Here is a 22,134-nt window from a genome sequence, read left to right as displayed (position 1 = left end):
CAATGTAAATCAGTAGACGTATGTCACAAATTTCAAATGTGTCTATTTAATAAGCTGTGATAGTATTGGGCATGACAATGTACTATTGTAAGGTTACGTTGTATCAATATCTGCACAAGTACGATATGTGAGTAGTACAACAAATTTACCAACTGGCTCAGCACTTGTCTCCTATTTTTTATGCTCCACTGATGAACATTATTATAAAGGAGATAACGTTTGGCCATAAAATCTTTGGTTTCCTTCTCAAAAGGCAATATATTTCAGTGGACATTAGTTTATTTCCCTTTTAAGAATATTTCATGCTTTAAATACAAATTGTGAAGATCAACTGTACACCTATGTACAATAAACAATATTCTCTATTATCACATGCATTACAATTCCCATTACAGTTAAACATTTTTGTAATGAACTACTGTCCAAAACAACTCAGGGGCGTAGAGCAAATGTAAAGGCTGCATTATCACATGAGCTATCTCCAAAATAAGCACATAGGCCAAAAAAGACTAGTCCAATATTTCAAACATGGGCACGATATTTAAGACCAGACAGCACAAGCCAACTTAGGCAAATGTATAGTGAAATAAAGTTTCACACTGACATTTGAAAAATGTAAAATTGAGAAGCAGTCTACTTCGCACATTAAAGAACTTGCTACACAGGCAATTATACCTTACGACTGCAGCCTGCAATTCTCTTATGAATGTATTTAGAAGACAACAGCCATCAAATCAGGAACAAGTCTAACACCCCCATTGTACTGGTAACAAGTGACCTTCACATCACTTGTAATTAAAAGTGCAGATGATCTATACATTTTACCGCAACACATTCCACAATGCTGAGAGTCTTTTAGGATGCTCTCTGCAAGAAATGTTACATAGAATGCTATAAAGCTCACACATACATATCCACATATGCTAACCCTTATAAAATGTTAGGGGACATACACTTCAATAGCTTACAACATCTCTGGTCGAGATATAGTGTTATTTGACACCAAGTAGGATAAGATCATGTTGAATATGACAAACTACAGACTGGCTGTTATCACAATTGTTTAAAAAAAAAAGATTCAATGAAATGCTGAGCTTCCAGACACCACTCCTCATCTCTGTCCCTTTTAAGGACATGGTATATTACCTTTCCTCACTGTTACCGTTATGGAAAGATTCTCAACATTCAAAACGATCCAGTCCTATCCTCAAAGCTAAAGGTAATCAATTATGATCCACAGTAGGGAGGGACATATGACAGTGACCTCTATGACTCTACATTAACTGCTCCTACAAGTCCCTCTATCTAACATATGGTATTACAACAGTATATTACCATGAAGGCACTGCAGGGGAAAATGTGCTAGGAAGTTAACACAAGCTGATTCACACTAGTTCAAACTGCAACAAGTCTACGAGATGAATTGTGTTTTATTTACACCAGAGCTGACTTTTCAGCACCACTACATTTTGGCTATATACTCCATCCTGTATATAGCCATGTTATTTTCTACTCCCTATACAGTGCCTTTGGAAAGTATTCAGACCCCTGGACTTTTTCCTCCACATTTTGTTTCATTACAGCCTTATTCTAAAATTGATTAAATATTTTTTTTTCCTTCAGCAATCTACACACAATACCCCATAATGACAAAGCGAAAACAGGTTGCTAGAGATTTGAGCAAATTTAGAAAAATGTCAAACAGAAATATCTTATTTACATAAGTATTCTGACCCTTTGCTATGAGACTCAAAGTTGAGCTCAGTTGCATCCTGTTTCCTTTATGGTAGAGTGGCCAGATGGAATTCACTCTTCAGTAAAAGGCACATGACAACCCGCTTGGAGTTTGCCAAAAGGCACCTAAAGGACTCTCAGACCGTAAGAAACAAGATTCTCTGGTCTGATGAAACCAAGATTGAATGCCAAGCGGCACGTCTGGAGGAAACCTGGCACCATCCCTACGGTGAAGCATGGGGGTGGCAGCATCATGCTGTGGGGATGTTTTTCAGCAGCAGGGACTGGGAGACTAGGCAGGATCGAAGGAAAGATGAATGGAGCAAAGTACAGAGAGATCCTTACAAAAACCTGCTCCACAGCACTCAGGACCTCAGACACAGCCAAGACAACGTAGGAGCGGCTTCTGGACAAGTCTTTAAATGTCCTTGAGTGGCCTAGCCAGAGCCCAGACTTGAACCCGATCGAACTTCTCTGGAGACCTGAAAATAGCTGTGCAGCGATGCGCCCCATCCAACCTGACAGAGCTTGAGAGGATCTGCAGAGAAGAACGGGAGGAACTCCCCAAATACAGGTGTGCCAAGCTTGTAGCGTCATACTCAAGACTCAATACTGTAATCACTGCCAAAGGTGCTTCAACAAAGTACTGAGTAAAGGGTCTGAATACTTATGTAAATGTAATATTTCCGTTTTTTATATTTAATAAATTAGCAGAAATTTCTAAAAACCTGTTTCTGCTTTGTCATTATGGGGTATTGTGTGTAGATTGAGAAGGGGAAAAAAACAATTTAATCCATTTTAGAATAAGGCTGTAACGTAAAAAATGTGGGAAAAGTCGAGGATTCTGAATACTTTCTGAAGGCACTGCATGTTATTTTTACTCGTTATTTACTGTGTATTTATTCCTCGCATCACTATTTCTATTTTATTTTTTATCTGATCTTTAACTCGGCATTGTTGGAAAAGTACCCGTAAGTAAGCATTTCACTGTTAGTCTACTACGCCGGTTGTCTATGAAGCATGTGACAAATGAAATGTGATTACATTTTTTTGCATCAAAAAGTAAATCTACAGAGCCAGTTCCTTCTAGCTTGTAAGACTCAAAAGGCCTTGCAACAGCTGAGACGGAGTGTGTTCTCTGAAACAAAATACACCGCCCTCTGATTCCGCACAATCATCTCTTCAGTCATTGGACAGCAGTCGACAATCACTCCTCCCCTTGCCGCCATTTCTGGGATTCCTCCTGGCGTGCGTCTGGGTGGATCTGGTTCCTCATGCCCCCCAGTACGTTGGAGGTGGCCTCGGTGGCCATGATGAGAGGCTTGACCACAGCTGGGGGGAGCTGTCTAAGGACCCCACCCACTGCCCCGGTCATCCCACGCTGCTCATGCTCCCGTGTGGCCGTGTCATAGATGGTCAGAGCAGTGTCCGTGATTCCCTGTTGGGACACACACATTGAACATGATTTATAACAGTCCTGATAAGTAACTTCATTCTGTACTCAATCTTGTAGTGTGTTACGCTTTAAGCAGCACTACAAGCAGATGAGATGCAAATTGCTAGCGTCTTGTAATTTACCTCTTTCACAACACTGTAAGCGTTGGCTACTCCTTCTCTTAGGTCAACTGGCTGATGAGCAAATCGGTAATGAGAGAACCGCTTTATTCTCTTCATTTCCCTCTCATCGGATCCTGGAGATACCATGTCATAGGCAGTCTCTGCTGCTGCCTGAAGAGCACAAATCGTTTTGCATTCCATTATGGAGCCTGACAAACTGCTAACACAGAAGTTGAGATGCAGGACAGTTACAACCTACATTAGAAATATTCTATCTGGACCAGGGTGTGTTTATACCTGGATAGTCCGCACCATGCGGTTGGTAAGCTCCAGAGCAGCCATAGCTGTGGAAGTGCCAAAGGAAGCAGTACCCCGCTGCAATCCCCGTACAACCCGACCATCCTTCCGGTACTGCTCTATCGGGAGCCACACCAGATCCCTAAATCCCTGGACTGAACAGGCAGAACATTTTATTTGGTCAATACAAAAAAAAAAAAAATCCGGATTTCTGACTTTAAATTAGTTTATTAATACATAAAAAGTACTCTAACATACATACTGAACAAAAATATAAACGCAAATGTAAAAGATTCTACACTTCAAGTATTAAAGTTCATATAAGGAAAATCAGTCAATTGAAATAAATTCATTAGGCCCTAATCTATGGATTTCACATGATTGGGAATGCAGATAGGCATCCCTTGGTCACAGATACCTATAAAAAGTAGGGGAGTGGAAACAGTTAGTATCTTGCATCATGCAGCGCGACATCTCCTTCGCATAGAGTTGATCAGGCTGTTGATTGTGGTCTCTGGAATTGTGTACAGATCCTTGAGACATGGGACAGTGCATTATCCTGCTGAAACATGAGGTGATGGTGGTGGATGAATGGCATGACAATGGGCTTTAGGATCTAGTCACGGGATCTCTGTGCATTCAAATTTCCATTGATAAAATGCAACTGTGTTTGTTGTCCGTAGTAAATGCCTGCCCATACTATAACCCCACCACCCCAATGGGGTACTCTGTTCACACATTTTCTGCGGTTGTGAGGCCAGTTGGACGCACTGTCAAATTTTCTAAAACAATGTTAGAGGCGGTTTATGGTAGAGAAATGAACATTCAATTCTCTGGCAACAGCTCTGGTGGACATTCCTGTAGTCAGCATGCCAATTGCATGCTCCCTCAACTTGAGACATCTGTGGCATTGAGTTGTGCAACAAAACTGTACATTTAAGAGTGACCTTTTATTGTCCCCCGCACAAGGTGCACTTGTGTAATGATCATGCCGTTTAATCAGCTTCTCCTTCTATGCCACACCTATCAGGTGGATGGATTATCTTGGCAAAGGAGAAATGCTCACTAACAGGGATATAAACAAATTTGTACACAACATTTGAGAGAAACAATTTATTTGTGCATATGGAAAGTTCCTGGGATCTTTTATTTCAGCTCATGAAACATGGGACCAACACTTTACATGTTGTGTTTATATTTTTGTTGTGTGTAAGCATGACAATAGTATTTTTTATGTTGATCCAAAAGCTTACAGACTAATTTCCTGTTTGGCGCAATTGACCAAAAGCATGACCTTTGTCACAGTATCTTGTGTGGTGCTGAGAGGCTGAGACAGAATCTTCTTACAAAGATCCAGTTAATCATTTAAGGAAGCTCTTGCAAATTAAACCACATGCAACATGCTGTCTGATTAATAGGTGAAGGCATTAGTGCCTCAAAACCAGTTTATCAACATACACATGTCCTACTTACCCAACTGTACCAGCGAGTGGATAGGTCCCACTCCACCCAAGAGTCCTGGCAGCTGGTTCTTCTTGATGTCGTTCAGCCACTCATTTATTGCATAGGAAAATAGCTTATCCACTCCCAACAGTCTGGAAGAAAACCAATAATGTCCTCACAGTTACTGCATACTGTATTATTCATACTATACATAGATAGCTTGTGTGTCATCATTTAACATAAAGAATGACCCAATTAAGTGTTGGTAGGTCCAATGATAACAAATCATACTAATATGAGGGGACTGTACTGATTAAACCTACCCTTGTCTGTAGCATAACCGCCTTAGTTTCAACTCGGAGCAATTCAGCTGTGTCAACCCAATCACAATACCAGCAAACGTTCCCTGTAACAGAGGAACAGCGTAGGAAACATGAGCAAAATGTGCTACTGTGAGGGTAAGAAATGTTATACTTATAAGGAATGTGCTTATCCATCAGAGCTTGTGAACCAAAATATTGCACAATATGTAAACTGGACAACACCAGTTGTCAAGTCTGTCAACACTGGAATCACTGAACACAAAACTGAATGTGTATGCAGTGTTTTTAAGAGATTGTTAAAACAACATACCTGCTCCATTGAAACATGTTTCCCATGGTAATCCAGACGAATGGGAACTTCAGAAGTAAACCGAAACTCTCTGAGGGAAATCAAAACAAATATTTCATAATTTGCTAACAACATCAATAAACACAATGTGGACACCTGCTCGTCTCATTCCAAAATCATGGGCATTAATATGGAATTGGTCTCCCCTTTGCTGCTATAAAAGCCTCCACTCTTCTGGGAAGGCTTTCCACTAGATGTTGGAACATTGCTGCGGGGACTTGCTTCTATTAATTTCTTTTTGGACCTTGCCATGCTGAAACAGGAAAGGGCTTTCCCCAAACAGTTGCCACCTAGTTGGAAGCACAGAATCATCTAGAATGTCATTGTATGCTGTAGCATTAAGATTTCCCACGAGTCCAATGGCGGCGAGCTTTACACCACTCCAGCCAGCGCTTGGCATTGCACATGGTGATCTTAGGCTTGTGTGTGGCTGCTGCTCATCCATGGAAACCCATTTCATGAAGCTCCCGACAAACAGTTCTTGTGCTGACGTTGCTTCCAGAGGCAGTTTGGAACTCGGTAGTGAGTGTTGCAACCGAAGACAGACGATTTATACGCGCTACAGCACTCTGCGGTCCCGTTCAGGGAGCATGTGTGGCCTACCACTTCGCCGCTGAGCCGGTGTTGCTCCTAGATCTTTCCACTTCACAATAACATAACTTACAGTTGACTGGGGCAGCTCTAGCAGGGAAGAAATTTGATGAACTAACTTGTTGGAAAGGTGGCATCCTATGACAGTGCCACTTTGAAAGTCACAGTTCTTCAGTAAGGCCAGACTACTGCCAATGTTTGTCTATGGCAATTGCATGGCTGGGTGCTCGATTTTATACACTCGTCAGAAACGGATGTGGCTGAAATAGCTGAATCCACTAATTTGAAGGGCTGTCCACATACTTTTGTATATACAGTCGTATGAAAAAGTTTGGGCACCCCTGACAATTTCCATGATTTCCATTTATAAATAATTGGACGTTTGGATCAGCAATTTCATTTTGATCTATCAAATAACTGATGGACACAGTAATATTTCAGTAGTGAAATTAGGTTTATTGGATTAACAGAAAATGTGCATCAAAACAAAATTAGACAGGTGTATAAATTTGGGCACCCCAATAGAAAAATCACATCAATATTTAGTAGAGCCTCCTTTTGCTAATATAACAGCCTCTAGACGCTTCCCATAGCCTCTAATGAGTGTCTGGATTCTGGATGAAGGTATTTTGGACCATTCCACCTTACAAAATATTTCCAATTCAGTTAGGTTTGATGGTTGCCGAGCATGAACTTGTTCTCAACTTGCCTACCTGGTTAAATAAAGGTGAAATAAATAAAATAAATAAAAATGAACAGCCCGCTTCAAATCATCCCACAGATTCTCAATGATATTCAGGTCTGGGGACTGGGATGGCCATTCCAGAACATTGTACTTGTTCCTCTGCATAAATGCCCGGGTAGATTTTGAGCAGTGTTTTGGGTCGTTGTCTTGTTGTAATATCCAGCCCCGGCGTAACTTCAACTTTGTGACTGATTCTTCAACATTATTCCCAAGAATCTGCTGATATTGAGTGGAATCCATGCGACCCTCAACTTTAACAAGATTCCCAGTACCGGCACTGGCCACACAGCCCCACAGCATGATGGAACCCCCACCAAATTTTACTGTGGGTAGCAAGTGTTTTTCTTGGAACGCTGTGTTCTTTTGCCGCCATGCATAACGTCCCTTGTTATGATCAAATAACTTAATCTTTGTTTCATCAGTCCACAGCACCTTATTCCAAAATGAAGCTGGCTTGTCCAAAGTTGCGTTTGCATACCTCAAGCGACTCGGTTTGTGGCGTGTGTGCAGAAAAGGCTTCTTCCGCATCACTCTCCCACACAGCTTCTCCTTGTGCAAAGTGCGCTGAATTGTTGAACCATGCACAGTGACACCCATCTGCAGCAAGATGATGTTGTGGGTCTTTGGAGGTGGTCTGTGGGCTGTTTTTGACCGTTCTCACCATCCTTCGCCTTTGCCTCTCCGATATTTTACTTGGCATGCCACTTCTGGCCTTAACAAGAACTGTGCCAGGGGTCTTCAATTTCCTCACTTACGTTCCTCACAGTGGACACTGACAGCTTAATTCTCTGCGATAGCTTTTTGTAGCCTTCCTCTAAACCATAATGTTGAACAATCTTTGTTTTCAGGTCATTTGAGAGTTGTTTTGAGGCCCCCATGTTGCCACTCTTCAGAGGAGAGTCAAAGAGAACAACAACTTGCAATTGGCCAATTGTGTGTTCCAATTAATCAGTGCTAAGTAGTTACAGGTATTCAAATCAACAGAATGACAAGGGTGTCCACATTTCTTCATAGCCTATTTTTCACATCTGATTTAATTTCATACAACTTAATATTGCTACACTAAAAATCTTTGTCTGGACAATACCCCAATACTCAGCTTTTATTAGAAAATAAATGGCATGCCACTGTGATAATTTTCTGTGACGACAGAGTAAATTATTATGCAGCCTCAGAGGGGTGCCCAAACTTTTTCATACGACTGTATAGTGTACCTGTCCACCTCTACACATAGTAAGGACATCTACCTGAAGAAGATGGGCTGGTCAGTGAAGGATGATGCAGTGGCAACCTCAGATTCCCCAGAGTCGCTGTTACTGGGCAGGGTGAGGCCGTTGAGACTGAGGCTGGAGCGGCTCTGTGCAGGCACAGAGATGATGGGGGCAGGGTCCTGGCTCCCACCTCCATTCTTAGTGAAGCTGCACGAGACCTCTGGGGCAGACGGCTTCTTCATTGAAACACACAGTGCTGCAGACCAACAAATGCATCATTGAGGGTCAACATTTTGCTTAGCGACAAATCATGAAATTAAAGCCGTGATGAAAATGCTATTCAATAGGCTACATATTTCATACAATAGTAGCCTCTAGCCAAGGATATTTTACCTTCTTGATCAGGTGGAGAGAACATCTCAACTTCAGCAGCAAGGCTAGCAAAGAAGTCTTTCAAGAAAAACAATGCATCCTACATGAAAATAAAAAGCCTGTGTCATTTCAAAGGGATCAATATTAAAACTGAAACGTGTTAAATGAGAGCATGTGAAAGCCTACCAATTTCCATGTTTTGAAATCTTTTGCAAACCTCAGATGATTAACTAGAAAAAAACAGCATGTTTTTCTCTGGCTCACCTGATCGATGTTGAGGCGAAGAGGCATGAGTGAGACTCTCAGACAGCACTCCTGGGGTGCTTGACCCGTCTCTGGACACATGTGCAGAGCCCGAACTGTCAGCTGCAAGAAAACAAAAACGCATTCAGCCTCATCCACTACCATGTCTTTGATGTGACCACAGTCACATGGACATTACTCTAGATGCCCAGTGTCCCTCACCATGTTGGAGTGGGCCGTGCGGGGCATCTCCTTGCTGGAGTAGAGGTACAGGAACTTGTTCATCTGGGAGGTGGCCAGTCTGTCTCTGATCTCCAGGTCCTGGACGATGAGCACCTGCCGGGACACAGGCTGGTCCGCCGCCGACCCAGAGGCCACCGGGACCTGGGGGTATACCTCATGTTGGAACCGCACCTGAGAAAAGAGCAAGAGGTCCTAAACTTTAGCTTCAGACTCATAGGCAACATGTTGTATAGTTACAGGAGAGGGGGGTTGTGTCGTGTTCTCTTACCTTGCTGAGCTGGATCTCCATCAGGACGTCAGGGTTCCTGCCCCGCCCTCCCCCGGCCCGTCCTCCACCCCTGCCCTGTCTGACTGGGGTCTGGGAGGGGGAGCTGTGTGGGGTACACCTTCAACATAACCCAAACATTAACAGAGGAAACTTGATCATCTGTTGCACCTTTTGACCATTACATCCATTTCTTTCTCTAGCCATCCTGACATTTCACACAATCTCAGTTCACATCTCCCAGTATGGTTGTTGTAATAAAGAACAGTTGAACAGTCCAAAGCACACACACTCACCCCCAACTTCTAGCTGGAGAGGAGGTGAATGTGGAGCTCCCAAAGTCCTTCCCCCCGTACAGGTGCCAGATGACAGAGATCTCCCTGATGAGGTAGCGCAGCTCTGGGACAGGGAAGTTCAGGGCTCCCCTGCTGGAGTCGCTGCTGTCCAGGGGCAGGCCAAAGTGGTCGTCTTTGATCTCAATGGAGTCTGGGATTAACTTGTTCACCACGGGCTCCTCGTCCCGATCCTGAGACAAACACACCCATCACACCAATGCAATGGAGTGACACTAAAAATGTACAAGTTATTCAACATGTTGAGTAAGTAAGTGTATGAGATGCATGCTCTTACGTCTGCTCTGGAGCCCGGGGTCTCTAGAATACAGAAGTCGTCGGTCTCTGGGACCAGGATAGGGGCAGGGGTGATGAGGGGTGAGTGGAGCGTAGGGTAAGTGGGACTCAGCTCCTGTGGCAGATTTCCGCTCTCGTCCGGGAAAAGGAAGAGGTCAGAGCGAGGCTGGTCGAGGTCATGATTCTGCTCCTCATGAATTCCTGTGGGGGAGAGTAAGGACAACGTAAAATCACTCAGACAACTACTATGCATGTAGTAAATGTCAAGTCGTTTTAGTTGTATGTCTCACCGTTGTGTTGCAAGGCCAGGCTGTGCTGGTTGTCTGTCTCTTCCATGGCCTCACTCATCAGGTCCTGCAGCATCTGCTGCTCAGCGTCGGGGAGCGGAGGGGCCTGGGAAGGGGGCCGGCTTGAAGCCTCCGACTGACCAAACAAACAAGGACATGAACACCATTTTAAGTCAGCAGACAGTAGTCCATTGCCTCACGACAATATTTACACCAGTATAATTTCTACACAGTCCAGACTGGTCTACTCTCTCTAGCCAATAGTTTGACATGCTGTAATGGCTATGTTGAGTCACAAATAAGCCTCACAATTTACAGATACAACAAATTCTCCACTGCCCGATCACTGCTCTTCACTCTCAAGGAAACAGTTTGATATAGCGTAATGGCTATGATAAATCATACATGTATCTGAGGGGTATAAATGCTGACCTTGGCTCTATGCTTGGAACAGGTGCTTTTGGCCTCTGGCCCAGGAGGGGGCACTAGGTCTCCATAGCTGGCCACATACTGGATGAGGTTCATCAGAGCAGCACAGGAGTCTGAACACGTTCTGATGTGGATGACGTCACTGGAGCAGCGCAGCTCAAATCTGGGCTCAGTCTGTCAAAAGACACAGTGAGAAGACTGGATCAACGGTGCCATCTTGCTGTTGGAAAGACTTTTCTCATAGATCAACAGAGGTTGTCAGCTCTTACCAATTCTCCGTCCACTCCAGGTTTGACAGCAGTGATCCTCAGCTCTAATGTTCCCATGTCTACCACCTGCACATAGTCTGGGAGATAAAGCACATGGGTTACTGGTCCAATCAAATCTGTTTAAATAGAGAATATGTTAAAGCATCTTTGAATAACATATTTTACCAGAGTTTGTCTCACCTCGCATTAGATTTACAGAGACGGCATTGCTCTTGTCAGAGAGGAACAACGCTGCTTCATCCAAAATTATCCTAAAACCAACACAAAATACATACTGAAACACATCAACGTCCAACTTCTGCTTTCCTGTCATTGACACGTCCAGTGCTGCAACTGTACCTGAGAGTGGAGGATGAGTGGTCTAAGGAGACACTGCTGGAGATGCTGAATGTCTCCACAACCAACAGAGACCTGAGTGGCAGGTACAGGGGTCTGCAGAGAGGATATACACCATGTTAAAATACAATCATACAGATCAGGTATTCCCAAAATGGGGTACGCGCAATGCCGTCGGGGTACGCCAAATAAAAATGTGATTCCCATTTTTTTTTAATTTTTTTATTATTATTAATTTTTTTCACATTTTCAAACAGTACATTTATATTTTCCAACAGGGCTATAAAGTTGGGTGAGGTTTTTTTCCTCACCTGACTAGCCTCGTTTCACTGCCAAAAATAAAATTAAACCATCTTGTGTTCAGCAAAATAACACAATGTTAAATACAGTTAGCCTAGTCAAACAATTAACATCCAATCACATTAACCGTTACTCTCTCGCAGGAAACCTTCACTCTTGCGCAAACATTTAGAAACGAAACATGACAATTCGAAAAATAAGCGAGAATTGAGCGAGAATAAAGACTACTTTCAAGTAGTAAGACATGTATAAAAGCAACAGATACCATTAATAAGAAGGGGCTAGAAGCGTTTTATATGGTGAGCTACAGAGTGGCTAGGACAGGCAAGCCCCATACTATTGTGGAGGACTTCATTCTTCCTGCTGGGACAATGCTGGGGGAAAAGGCCCAAAAAACTATAGACAATGCCTTCATAAAACAACACTGTTTCACGACGCATCAGTGAAATGGCAGGAGATGTTTTGAAACAATTATTACTTTGCATCCAAGCCAGTGAATTCTATGCGTTACAGCTGGATGAGTCAGACGTGGCGTGCCTGGTACAGCTCCTGGTATATGTCGGTTACATTTATGGGGGTCAATTAAGGAAGACATCCTCTTCTGCAAACCACTGCAAACCACTGGAAACCAGTACAGATACCAACACATATTGACCACCAAAGTCAATTTGATGTCACAAATCTGTCCAGATATTTTTAAAGTACTGGACAGATTTGTGACATCAAATGGACTTTGGTGGTCAATATGTGTTGGTATCTGTACTGATGGCGTAAAAGCCATGACAGGGAGACATAGTGGAGTGGAAACGTGCGTGCAAGAAGTTGCTCCCGACACCACTTGGGTACACTGCAGCATCCACCGAGAGGCTCTTGCTGCCAAGGGAATGCCTGACAGCTTGAAAGATGTTTTGGATACTACAGTGAAAATGGTTAACTTGGTTAAAGCAAGGCCCCTGAACTCTCGTGTATTTTCTGCATCATGCAATGATATGGGCAGCAACCATGTAACGCTTTTACAACAGTGCGCTGGTTATCAAGGGGCAAAGTATTGACCCATTTTTTTAAATTGAGAGACGAGCTTAATGTTTTCTTTACTGACCATCATTTTCACTTGTCTGACCGCTTGCATGATGACGAGTTTCTCACACGACTGGTCTATCTGGATGATCTGAATGATCTGAATCTAGGATTACACTTTCCATCAGTGTACGATTTTTTGTGTGCAAATGAACAATGTCAAATGTGATATAGCGAAGCACCTAAGTGAGCTGGGTGCATCATTACGCAGGTACTTCCCCGAAACGGATGACACAAACAACTGGATTTGTTATCCCTTTCATGCCCTACCTCCAGTCCACTTACCGATATCTGAACAAGAGAGCCTCATTGAAAATGCAACAAGCGGTTCTGTGAAAATTGTATTTAATCAGAAGCCACTGCCAGATTTCTGGATTGGGCAGCTCTCAGAGTTTCTTGCTTTAGCAAATCAAGCTGTTAAGACACTGATGCCCTTTGCAATTTCGTACCTATGTGAGAGTGGATTCTCTGCCCTCACTAGCATGAAAACTAAATACAGGCACAGACTGTGTGGAAAATGATTTAAGACACAGATCTCTCCAATACAACCCAACATTGCAGAGTTATGTGCATCCTTTCAAGCACAGCCTTCTCATTAACCTGTGGTGAGTTATTCACAATTTTTGATGAACAAATAAGGTTTTATATGTAAGATGGTTAAATAAAGAGCAAAATGATTGATTATTATTATATTATTATTTGTGCCCTGGTCCTATAAGAGCTCTTTATCACTTCCCACGAGCTGGGCTGTGACAAGAACTCACACTCATTCTTATGTTTAATAAATGTACCATATCGTGTGTGTGTGGCAGGCTTACAATGATGGCAAAAAATAACATTTGAGAGTGCGCTGACCCTGGTGCTAGAGCGGTACACAACTGGAGGTTCAATGTTCAAAGGGGTAGGGGACTATAAAACGTTTGAGATCCAGATACACAGCCGAGTTAGGTTACAAACGTGACTTATCTACACTGTAGTGTAGTCCACTATTTCCCCAACTCCAGTCCTCCAGTACCCCAAACAGAACACATTTTTATTGTAGACCTGGACAAGCACACCTGATTCAACTTACCAACTAATCATCAAGCCCTAAATGAGTTGAATGAGGTATTTTAAGCTGGGGAAACAACAAAAACGTGTGCTTTTGGGGGTACTCGAGGACTGGAGTTGGTAAACACTGGTCTAGTCAACAGCACCTGTAGTCCAATGAGCAGCTCCACAGGTGCAGATGAAGGGTGGTGACTGAGGCAGGTGGGATGTAACCCAACACAGGCTCATCAGACACATTCAGGAAGTCCACAATCTGTTACACACAACAAAGAAACACTGATCAGACAAGAGTATGGTTAATTTTATCCAAGGGATGCTTCATTTTGTGGTCTCAGATCGTACACAAACACCTTGGATGGACATGTGTTGTGTTTACCTGGTCATACCAGCCCAGTTTGGGGGGAACCACTCGGTGCTGGAGTGTGGTCCCTCTCACTCCCACTGCAACCAGGAACTCCTGCAGAGGAAACACATACTAACAGTGAGTATATATCTCCCCGTCTGTCAAAAATGACATGGCTTTTCTTTCTCAAGCAACAGACTAGTGTTTGAAACACTGGCACAAGTTAATGCACACCAATAGTAGAAATGTAAATGGGGTGTACCTACCTTGACATTGCGCTCCATGTTCTGGGAGGAGATCTTGACGGCGACAGACAGCATGCTGTGGTCCTCCAGGCCGATGCCCTCCGAAGGGGACGCCCTATCAGACTCAGAGGGGTAGATGGCCGGCTCCAGCCAATGAGGACGCGTCCTGCAGGGCAGCTTGATGTCGGACACTGGGGTGTCTCCTTCCACCAGACCTAGGTAGAGATATAAACCCATACAATGTAACAGACACAGTGGCATCCCCATGAACAATGGCATATTGACTCATTTGCAGAGGGGATCTATGAAGCTCCACCTCAAATGTGTGCCCAGGCTTAACATCTCCCGTCTTACCTTGGTGATAGAGACAGATGTTGCTGGTGTGGAAGCAGATGTAGTGCCTGTCTTTGTAGCCTTCGTACTGTGTAACACTGAACAGGACCCCATTCTTCACCTCCAACCAGAACTCTCCATGTCGGTTATTCAATATAGTCTTATCCTCCTGCTGGAAAATAAAAATACAAATTGGGGGACCAGTCAGTCAAACAGTCTCAGAGAATACCCAGCTATTTAAATGCAATGTAACTGAGAAATGACAGATCATTGTGAATGTAACTCGGGGTTACCTTAGCGCTGGTCTGCAGAGCCACCAGGCCGTGGTTGACGGTGAGGATTACAGAGAACAGGCTCTGGGAGGTCTTGCTCTGGGCTTTGGGCTTCTTCTTCCTGCGAGATCTGAAGCACTGCTCAGAGGCAGGGGAGTAGTGGTGCATGGTCTCCTCCTCCGATCCACTGTCCTCCTCTACAGGCACAGGACACCACAGCCATACGAGTGGGGAAAGTTGCAGTTCATTTGATATGAAGGAATAACATTTTAACCATTACATTTCAGTACATTTTTACCTGGTACATTAGTACATCTCAATAATATTAATGCTCAGAACAGAGTGCACTACAGACTTGCAGCTGCGTATGAAAACCATGAATGAGGTCGAGATGCAGCAAATGTTGGTTGAACTATGTAGGGAGAGTCTCACCCTCAGGGCCAGTGGAGCGGAACGGGCTGAAGCTGTCCTTGGTGTAGTGTGCAGCATTGATCAGCTGGCTGGCTACAGACAGCCCTACTCCATACGGCATGTTCTCCACTGTCTCCACAGGCGAGGGAGCGTTGGGCTCCCATAACAGCAGGTCATTGTTTATCCTGCAAGAGAGGGGGAGTTGATTATAGACATAGTAAAATGATCATAATCATATTATAATAATAATAATAATAAAATACATTTGATTAGTTTCCCCAGTTTTTTGTTCACAGTACCTGTTATGCAGTTTCTCATAAAAGGCTTTGTTGGGTAATGATAATTGCACATTTGGCAAGCACAACTCTAGGATAAAGCGGGAATTGCTCATGGTTTTCTCCTGGAACTCTGTCATTTCAGCCACATCCCCAGGAATGACCATCTAAAGGAGAGGGGAAGAAATGTCAATCATTCAAGTTGCCTTAATTACCAGTCCTAACTAAATGTTGATCAATCAGTCCTAATTATGTTCAAATGAGTGTTTCAATAATAAATGTGCTCCTACCTCCTCATTCTCATACATGACCCGGCGTGAGGAGAAGGGGGAGGGTTCAGGCTTCCCAAAATCACAGACATCCTTCAGTGAGTGGGCACCTCCCCCCTCCTCCTCCTCTTCCTCCTCAGGGGAGTGGCCTTCAGCCCCCTCGTCCTCCTCCGCAGTCACACGCTCCAGGATGGAGTGGACAGCGGTGGGGTTGACTTTCAGCACCACTCTGGAGGGGCAGGGGAGGGTTAGTAAGAGTTTCACAACATCTAAGGGACAAGGTGTAGGTATGACATGAAGCAGTACAGTACTACATGGACAGGTGTACAGTACCTGGGCCAGTCAAACTTCCCAGTGTCAGAGGTGGTCATGTCTCCATCCATGGTGTGGGAGACCCTGAGGAACCTGGCTGCAGGCTGGTCCTCCTGTTCCTGGAACTTCCCTGTGCGAATGGATGAAAAATGAATACAGAAATGATATATATCAAAAGTGGTTCTGGTTTTGAGGCCGTCCGTTAGCAGCTGGGTGACATACATACCGACTAGCTCTCTGAAGGTGAGCTCCATCTTGGTCTGCTCTGGGGAGCTGCCGCCTGTGAACTCTGTCTTCACCTCCAGGTCCTCCAGCTCCAGGTACAGAACCTCCTTCTGCAGGGACTTCTTAAACCAGGGGCCTCTCTCCTGGTCCGAACGCAAGTCTGGGATGGGGAAGCGCACCACCAGGCTCAACACAGGAGCATTGACTCTTATCGACACGTGAGTGTTGGCTGGAGTACGGCTGTCATCAAGGAAGACCTCTGTAAAGGCCTTGTGCTATGGGGTGGATGGAAAAATGTTGAGGTGATTTACCTTTTCATAGTTATTGCAATAATAGGCAGCTTCATTAAACACATGGTAAAATCGCTGCTATGACTGTGTAAAGATGGTATTAAGATGGTCCTCACCAAGCTGATGTGTTTATTATAGGATGTGTACATGTGAGAGGCCATCATCTCTGTGGTGACCAGTTTCTGTGGCTGTAGCAGAGAGTTGAGGCGGTCCACGATGCTGATGTCCAGTTCAGAGCGGACCGCCCCCAGCTCCACCTGGAAGTCAGCCTTCCTGGGCATGGTGCTCAGACGCACCTGTCCACCCTGGAAGAAAGCATGTAAGGGGGTACTGTATCAGGCACTGTACAGGATTTGCTACATACTGTACATTGTGGGCCGAATACTAACTTGAGATGCACACAAATCTCAGTTTGACATTAATGCATGACTGATGCAGAATTAAGTTGGAGTTACTTGAGAGTATGGCAAGTTGGGTTGTGGAACTGGGAATCTAATTATGGTGCATTCACTGCAGCTTTTAATCTCCCTAAGATTGCTCTTACCTGCGGCCCTCTGCGTTCAGACAGTTTGTAGAGCAGGTGGAGGCAGGTGGCAGATGGTGCCTCAGTGGTGACAGGGGTATCAAATGTCAGGAGCTGAGGTGGGACAGACCGAGAGAACATCAACATCTCTACAAGCAAATGCCATTTATGCCTAGATCCAAAAATAGAATTAAACATCTGTTATGTTGTTATGATATCTGTTATGCGCATGTGTTGTAATCTGATTACTGGGACACTGTGGATGTTGTTGGTGGGGAGGGCCTTTACCTCTGTGTACTGGACCCCTCTTAGGGACACACCCCTTTGGGCCTCAGAGGGGAAGAGACACTCCAGCAGCTCCATCTGGCCCAGGGACACGTCTGTGCTGAAGCTGTGCAGGCTGGAGCCCTGACAATGCTCATATGTCACCTTCATCCCCTGAGCCACAAACCTGGAGAGATAGAGGACACACATGACATGGGATTGAGTCAGTCAGGTTACTAAGGTGGCAGGGGAGGGCAAAATATTTCAATAAATTCACCTGAGGTGGTCATAGGGGCAGGCATCGTCAAACGCTGTGCGTAACTGGATGAACCCTGCTGGGGGAGCTGGTCGGAGCAGACAACCCTGAAGAAGTCAGCAGCCATGGGGGCCAGGGGGCTGGGGGCAGCATCTGGTGGGGGCAAGGGGTCGATGTGGAGAACACACACAGCCAGGCTCCCCAGTGTCAGCCTGAAGACCAGCTCTGGCCTGGACTCATCACCATGGGCTTTGGTTGGGTGGGCTGAAACATAGTACAAAATGAGTGAATTACTGACTTGTAAACACTCTGCTCAGTTTATTCTAAATGGTAGTGACAGTGTATCCTGGTTCTTACAGGTCTGTCTCAGCAGCTTGTGTTGGAGTGGTGAGTCCCGCATCAGGAAAGGGCTTTCTTGGGTCTGCTTCTCCCTCTGTCTAGGCACATCAAGGTAATCGTCCCAGAGGTTCTTAGAGGACAAAGGAACAAATAATTACACTATGTTACAATAACCATGTCATTAGATCAGGTTAAGATGCTTTTAATAAGTCTAGTGAGACGTACTGTGGCATTGCCAGAGGGAGACTCTCCTGGAGAGGGGGAGTAGTTACTGTTGAGTGACAGGTCCAGGTCCACAGTGGGCGGTTCCCCCAGTGGGGGGAGGGATGACAGGCTGTGAGACATGTCCATGTCAGCCATGGAGAAGAAGACATCCTCTGCTCCAACAAGAAAGAAACTAGATCAAACAATTGGTCATGATATTTAGATGTAAGCCTATAATAACTACCAAAAAGCTCAATGCGAGTCATCAGGTTATTAAACAGTGGTTGGAGGTAACAATTCATCTGAACCTCGGCTGGACACAGTTCTGGTGGTCTGGCTCTCGAAAAGGTCAGGGTCTTCCCCGGCCATCATTGAGTCCTTCTTCAGGCAGCGGTTTAACTCCATGTGGAGCCGATACTCATCCTCCTGCTGCATGGGACGGTTCCTCTTGTCCTTCCCCCACTCCGGCCCACCTTCGGACACAAAAGCAGAGGCTTATAGTGTTTCACTCAACAACCTCTGAGGCAGCTCCTTTTAAGATATCATCATTAAATTGCAATCATTAAACCCACCTGAGCCTGAAAAAACTCCAAACATGTCCAGGAGTAGGTGAACTTGCCGTGGAGATAGCAGCACGATCATTGTACTGATCTGTCCATCAACATCCAACTGAAAAACAAAAAAACCCTTTCAAAGACGAAGACATTCTGTGCATTTCAGTGTGTCCAAGTTTCACAGCTGCTGTGCCATTTCAATCGTGTGAGAATGCTGACCCAACCTTTGCTCCAGGCATGGTTTGGTTCTGTTTCAGGACAAGCGACAGATCGATTCTGCCACTAAGGTGACCAATCTGCATGGGTTCAAAGGGTGTTGCAGAGGAAACAGGCTCCGTGAACTGGGGGTGTGGCTCACAGATTATTCTGGGGTTCCAGCTGGGGGATAACTTGGCCTCTGTCTCCTAAGGGTGTGCAGAAAAGGGAAGAGCGAGTGAGTATCAGTTATGTGTGCTTAATACTACACATGCGATTATTTGGATGTAGACTCACTGCTGGGATGGGTGAGGATTTGAAGCCAGCTCTGGCCGCCTCTGAAAACTCGTCCCAGAAGACGGTGACTCCCTCCAGTTGCAGGTTTTTATGTGCAAACGTGGTGGGCTGGTGCACATTCACACTGGAGCTCTCCTCGCCCGTCTCATCACAATAAACAATCCTGAACAATACAAAACAGATAAGGATTTAAGAGCTCACGTAAAGAGTGGAAAGCTCTGTAAACTGCTCAATAAAATCAGGAATACCTAAGTAAAAGTTATTGGACACTACTCGAATGTGCAAGTAGTTGTTATAACCTAACTTACTTGTTGATTCGCATCTCAAGACCGATTCCTGTTTTGGAGTTTTCTGGAACATGTTCTATTCTGAGAACCGTGTCCAAAAAAGTCACCTTGACTCTTCTCAGAACTACAGAAATGAAAGTAGAAATCATAATCAACCCTATTGATCCTTGGGAAAAAGGCCCAATCAAGTGTTAACTTATTGTACAGTAACTTTGTACTGCACCTGTTTCTATGGTCTCTGCAAACTTCTCCAATCCCTCTAGTGGCTGAAAGCTTTCCCCCAAGTCATCCGTTAGTCTCTGGCTCAGACACTCTTTGGCAAGCTGCATGCTGCTCGTCATGAAGCTGGACCAGTACATGGGTTCCAAACCTGATGCTAGGGGCACACAGGAAGAAACAGTCATGGTCAACATGATTCATTCAATTTGTAGTCGATGTGGAATCGTTAGCTAGTTAGCTGTGTGCGCACTCGTAGCAGGTAGCCACAGTACAATGATGCTGAAGAAACAAACAAATGGAGGTGTCTTCTTACCCATGCGTGGTCTGGGTCTGAACACCATCTCCAGTCCCTTGACCTCGAGGGCACAGTTCTCCTGCAGCAGGGACGCCCATGGTACGGTCAGGGAGATGGTCTGGATGAAGCCCTCTATTACCTCGAAGGGGGCATCCACTGACTCCAAAATCTCATTCAAAGACTGAAGGGGAAGAAATAGCACTCAGGCAAAGGTACACACAAAGCATTTATGTCAATACAAATCCAATTATGCCATTGCTATTATTTGTTTACACAACAATGGTTGAACTTACCCACTTGTCCAATGGCACTTGTGCCAGGGATCCAGTGCCTTGATAGAGGTCTAAGCTAAGCTGATCTAAACTCAGTTTCTCTTGTAGGAAATTGCCCAAATACCGATGCAAAAGGTATCTACATGCCCGCTTCTTTATAGACTCAGAAAATGGCCAAGGCATGTTGGTCTGATAATTGTGGTGGCTGCCAAATGGCTCCAAATATGGAGAAAAAGGATGTTGGAGAACTATATATTTATCATAAGCATGGGTAGCATGGGTCTTGTCATCCTGGCAATTTTAAAATCAGGAAAATGTCAGCTTAAACATCCTATACATACAGGGAGAATTCTATGGTTTCTATGGAGAGATGTGGCAATAATTCCAACTTCAGTTCGCTGTACCTATCAATGAAAAGGAACATAAGATTGAAACTCAACTTCACATTTGAACACCACACTAGATAACAAGTTAAGAGTTCAGTACCAGTACCATAGCAATATTGTTGTCATTCCTAGGAAGAAAAGTAGACAGCATTACTGTTGGTAGCTACATGTGGGTGACACCACCCTGACTTCCAAGCGTCGGGTTAATATCTATAAAGAATGGGTGGCAATATCTAGCTAGCATCACATTATTGTTTGCGCAAACCGGGTGTCTAACGTTACTCGCTTGATAATCCTGTCCATACCGTCAACTGAAAGGATCCGGCGAAATATGATAGGTTTTAATGGTTTGACAATACTGCTAGGTTATTTTAGTTTGATTACAAATATGTAGCTAGTATGACAAGCTTACCAGGGTATGTCGATAGCTATCAAATTAAATACCCACATAATCGACTTGTTTCTCGTCTGGGGTTGTTAGCTAGCTAATGTTAGCACGACCAAGCTAGCATGAACCTCTTGAACATCTTGGACTAGAACTAGTTTGTCTGCCACGCTCTTTTGAATATAGCTCAACTGACATGGCACGACAATATGTTACGTGTCATATAATGAGTTCTATATAGCAATTTGATGGCATAATAGCTTACGTTTCTCACCGTCTGCATGAATTGTTTACAAACACTTTCATGACACTGCACCATTGAGGGAGTTCGATAACGTAAACCAGTCTATGGCCCGTGACATGTGACCGGGCAAAACCGGTGAGTGAGGGACGCCCTCTCAAATCGAACAGTAATCTGCGCGCTCATCCATGTTGTCAACAAGGCAGCATGATGCATCGTTAAGAAACATTTATTTTCCATAAAATATGTTCTAATTTTCAAACGAGATAAATCATTTTGATCAAAATCAATCACTTTTGTATTTAAAAACACATAATCAAACTATTACTACACGTGATTAACCTACGTCACTTTTGTTTTGAGCAGTCTTCGCCATCGGCCAGAATGGGGCACCTGGCTCACGACCGGTTTCCAAAACAGATGCAATCCAGGCTAACCCGCTTCACCCGGGGTATGTCCGGGCATTAATATAACTCCCTCTTGACGCTTTCCACGCTCCGCTGTACGTAAGAAGGACGTACACAACCGCACTCCACCCCTTCTGCGAAAATCTACTAAAAGTGTTTACTGCTCATATGCTCCCAGTAAAGCTTTTTCCTCCACAAGCCATTCCACTTGAACTGTTTCTTATGACTTCTGATCAGAATATTGCCATGTTCAAAATCAAGGTGTAGAAATAATTGCAAATAATT

The 22,134-nt window shown here is 44.3% G+C and overlaps 1 protein-coding gene across 1 annotated transcript; it reads right to left on the bottom strand.

The window, feature by feature from the left end:
• Window positions 1-23: 23 nt before the first annotated feature.
• LOC115138522 (autophagy-related protein 2 homolog B) lies at window positions 24-21,535 on the bottom strand. The gene is given in 44 exon segments (XM_029675432.2): window positions 24-3,172; window positions 3,313-3,462; window positions 3,589-3,743; window positions 5,062-5,183; window positions 5,355-5,437; window positions 5,665-5,734; window positions 8,287-8,506; window positions 8,644-8,722; window positions 8,887-8,988; window positions 9,088-9,279; window positions 9,377-9,494; window positions 9,670-9,899; window positions 10,004-10,203; window positions 10,293-10,425; window positions 10,722-10,892; window positions 10,988-11,064; window positions 11,168-11,238; window positions 11,327-11,419; window positions 13,897-14,003; window positions 14,127-14,207; window positions 14,360-14,553; window positions 14,693-14,843; window positions 14,965-15,140; window positions 15,376-15,539; window positions 15,654-15,796; window positions 15,920-16,127; window positions 16,232-16,340; window positions 16,437-16,710; window positions 16,842-17,030; window positions 17,270-17,362; window positions 17,537-17,699; window positions 17,790-17,856; window positions 17,859-18,032; window positions 18,126-18,237; window positions 18,333-18,484; window positions 18,620-18,784; window positions 18,884-18,980; window positions 19,090-19,269; window positions 19,358-19,520; window positions 19,666-19,768; window positions 19,868-20,020; window positions 20,177-20,339; window positions 20,452-20,834; window positions 21,467-21,535. Coding segments are annotated over 43 exon segments (6,240 nt in total). The 5' UTR covers window positions 20,614-20,834; window positions 21,467-21,535; the 3' UTR covers window positions 24-2,941.
• Between the last annotated feature and the right edge of the window lie 599 nt (window positions 21,536-22,134).

The sequence above is a fragment of the Oncorhynchus nerka genome, linkage group LG12 (assembly GCF_034236695.1).
Source record: "Oncorhynchus nerka isolate Pitt River linkage group LG12, Oner_Uvic_2.0, whole genome shotgun sequence".
In the NCBI taxonomy this organism is placed as follows: domain Eukaryota; kingdom Metazoa; phylum Chordata; class Actinopteri; order Salmoniformes; family Salmonidae; genus Oncorhynchus; species Oncorhynchus nerka.
This window is presented reverse-complemented; position numbering and strand designations above follow the sequence as displayed.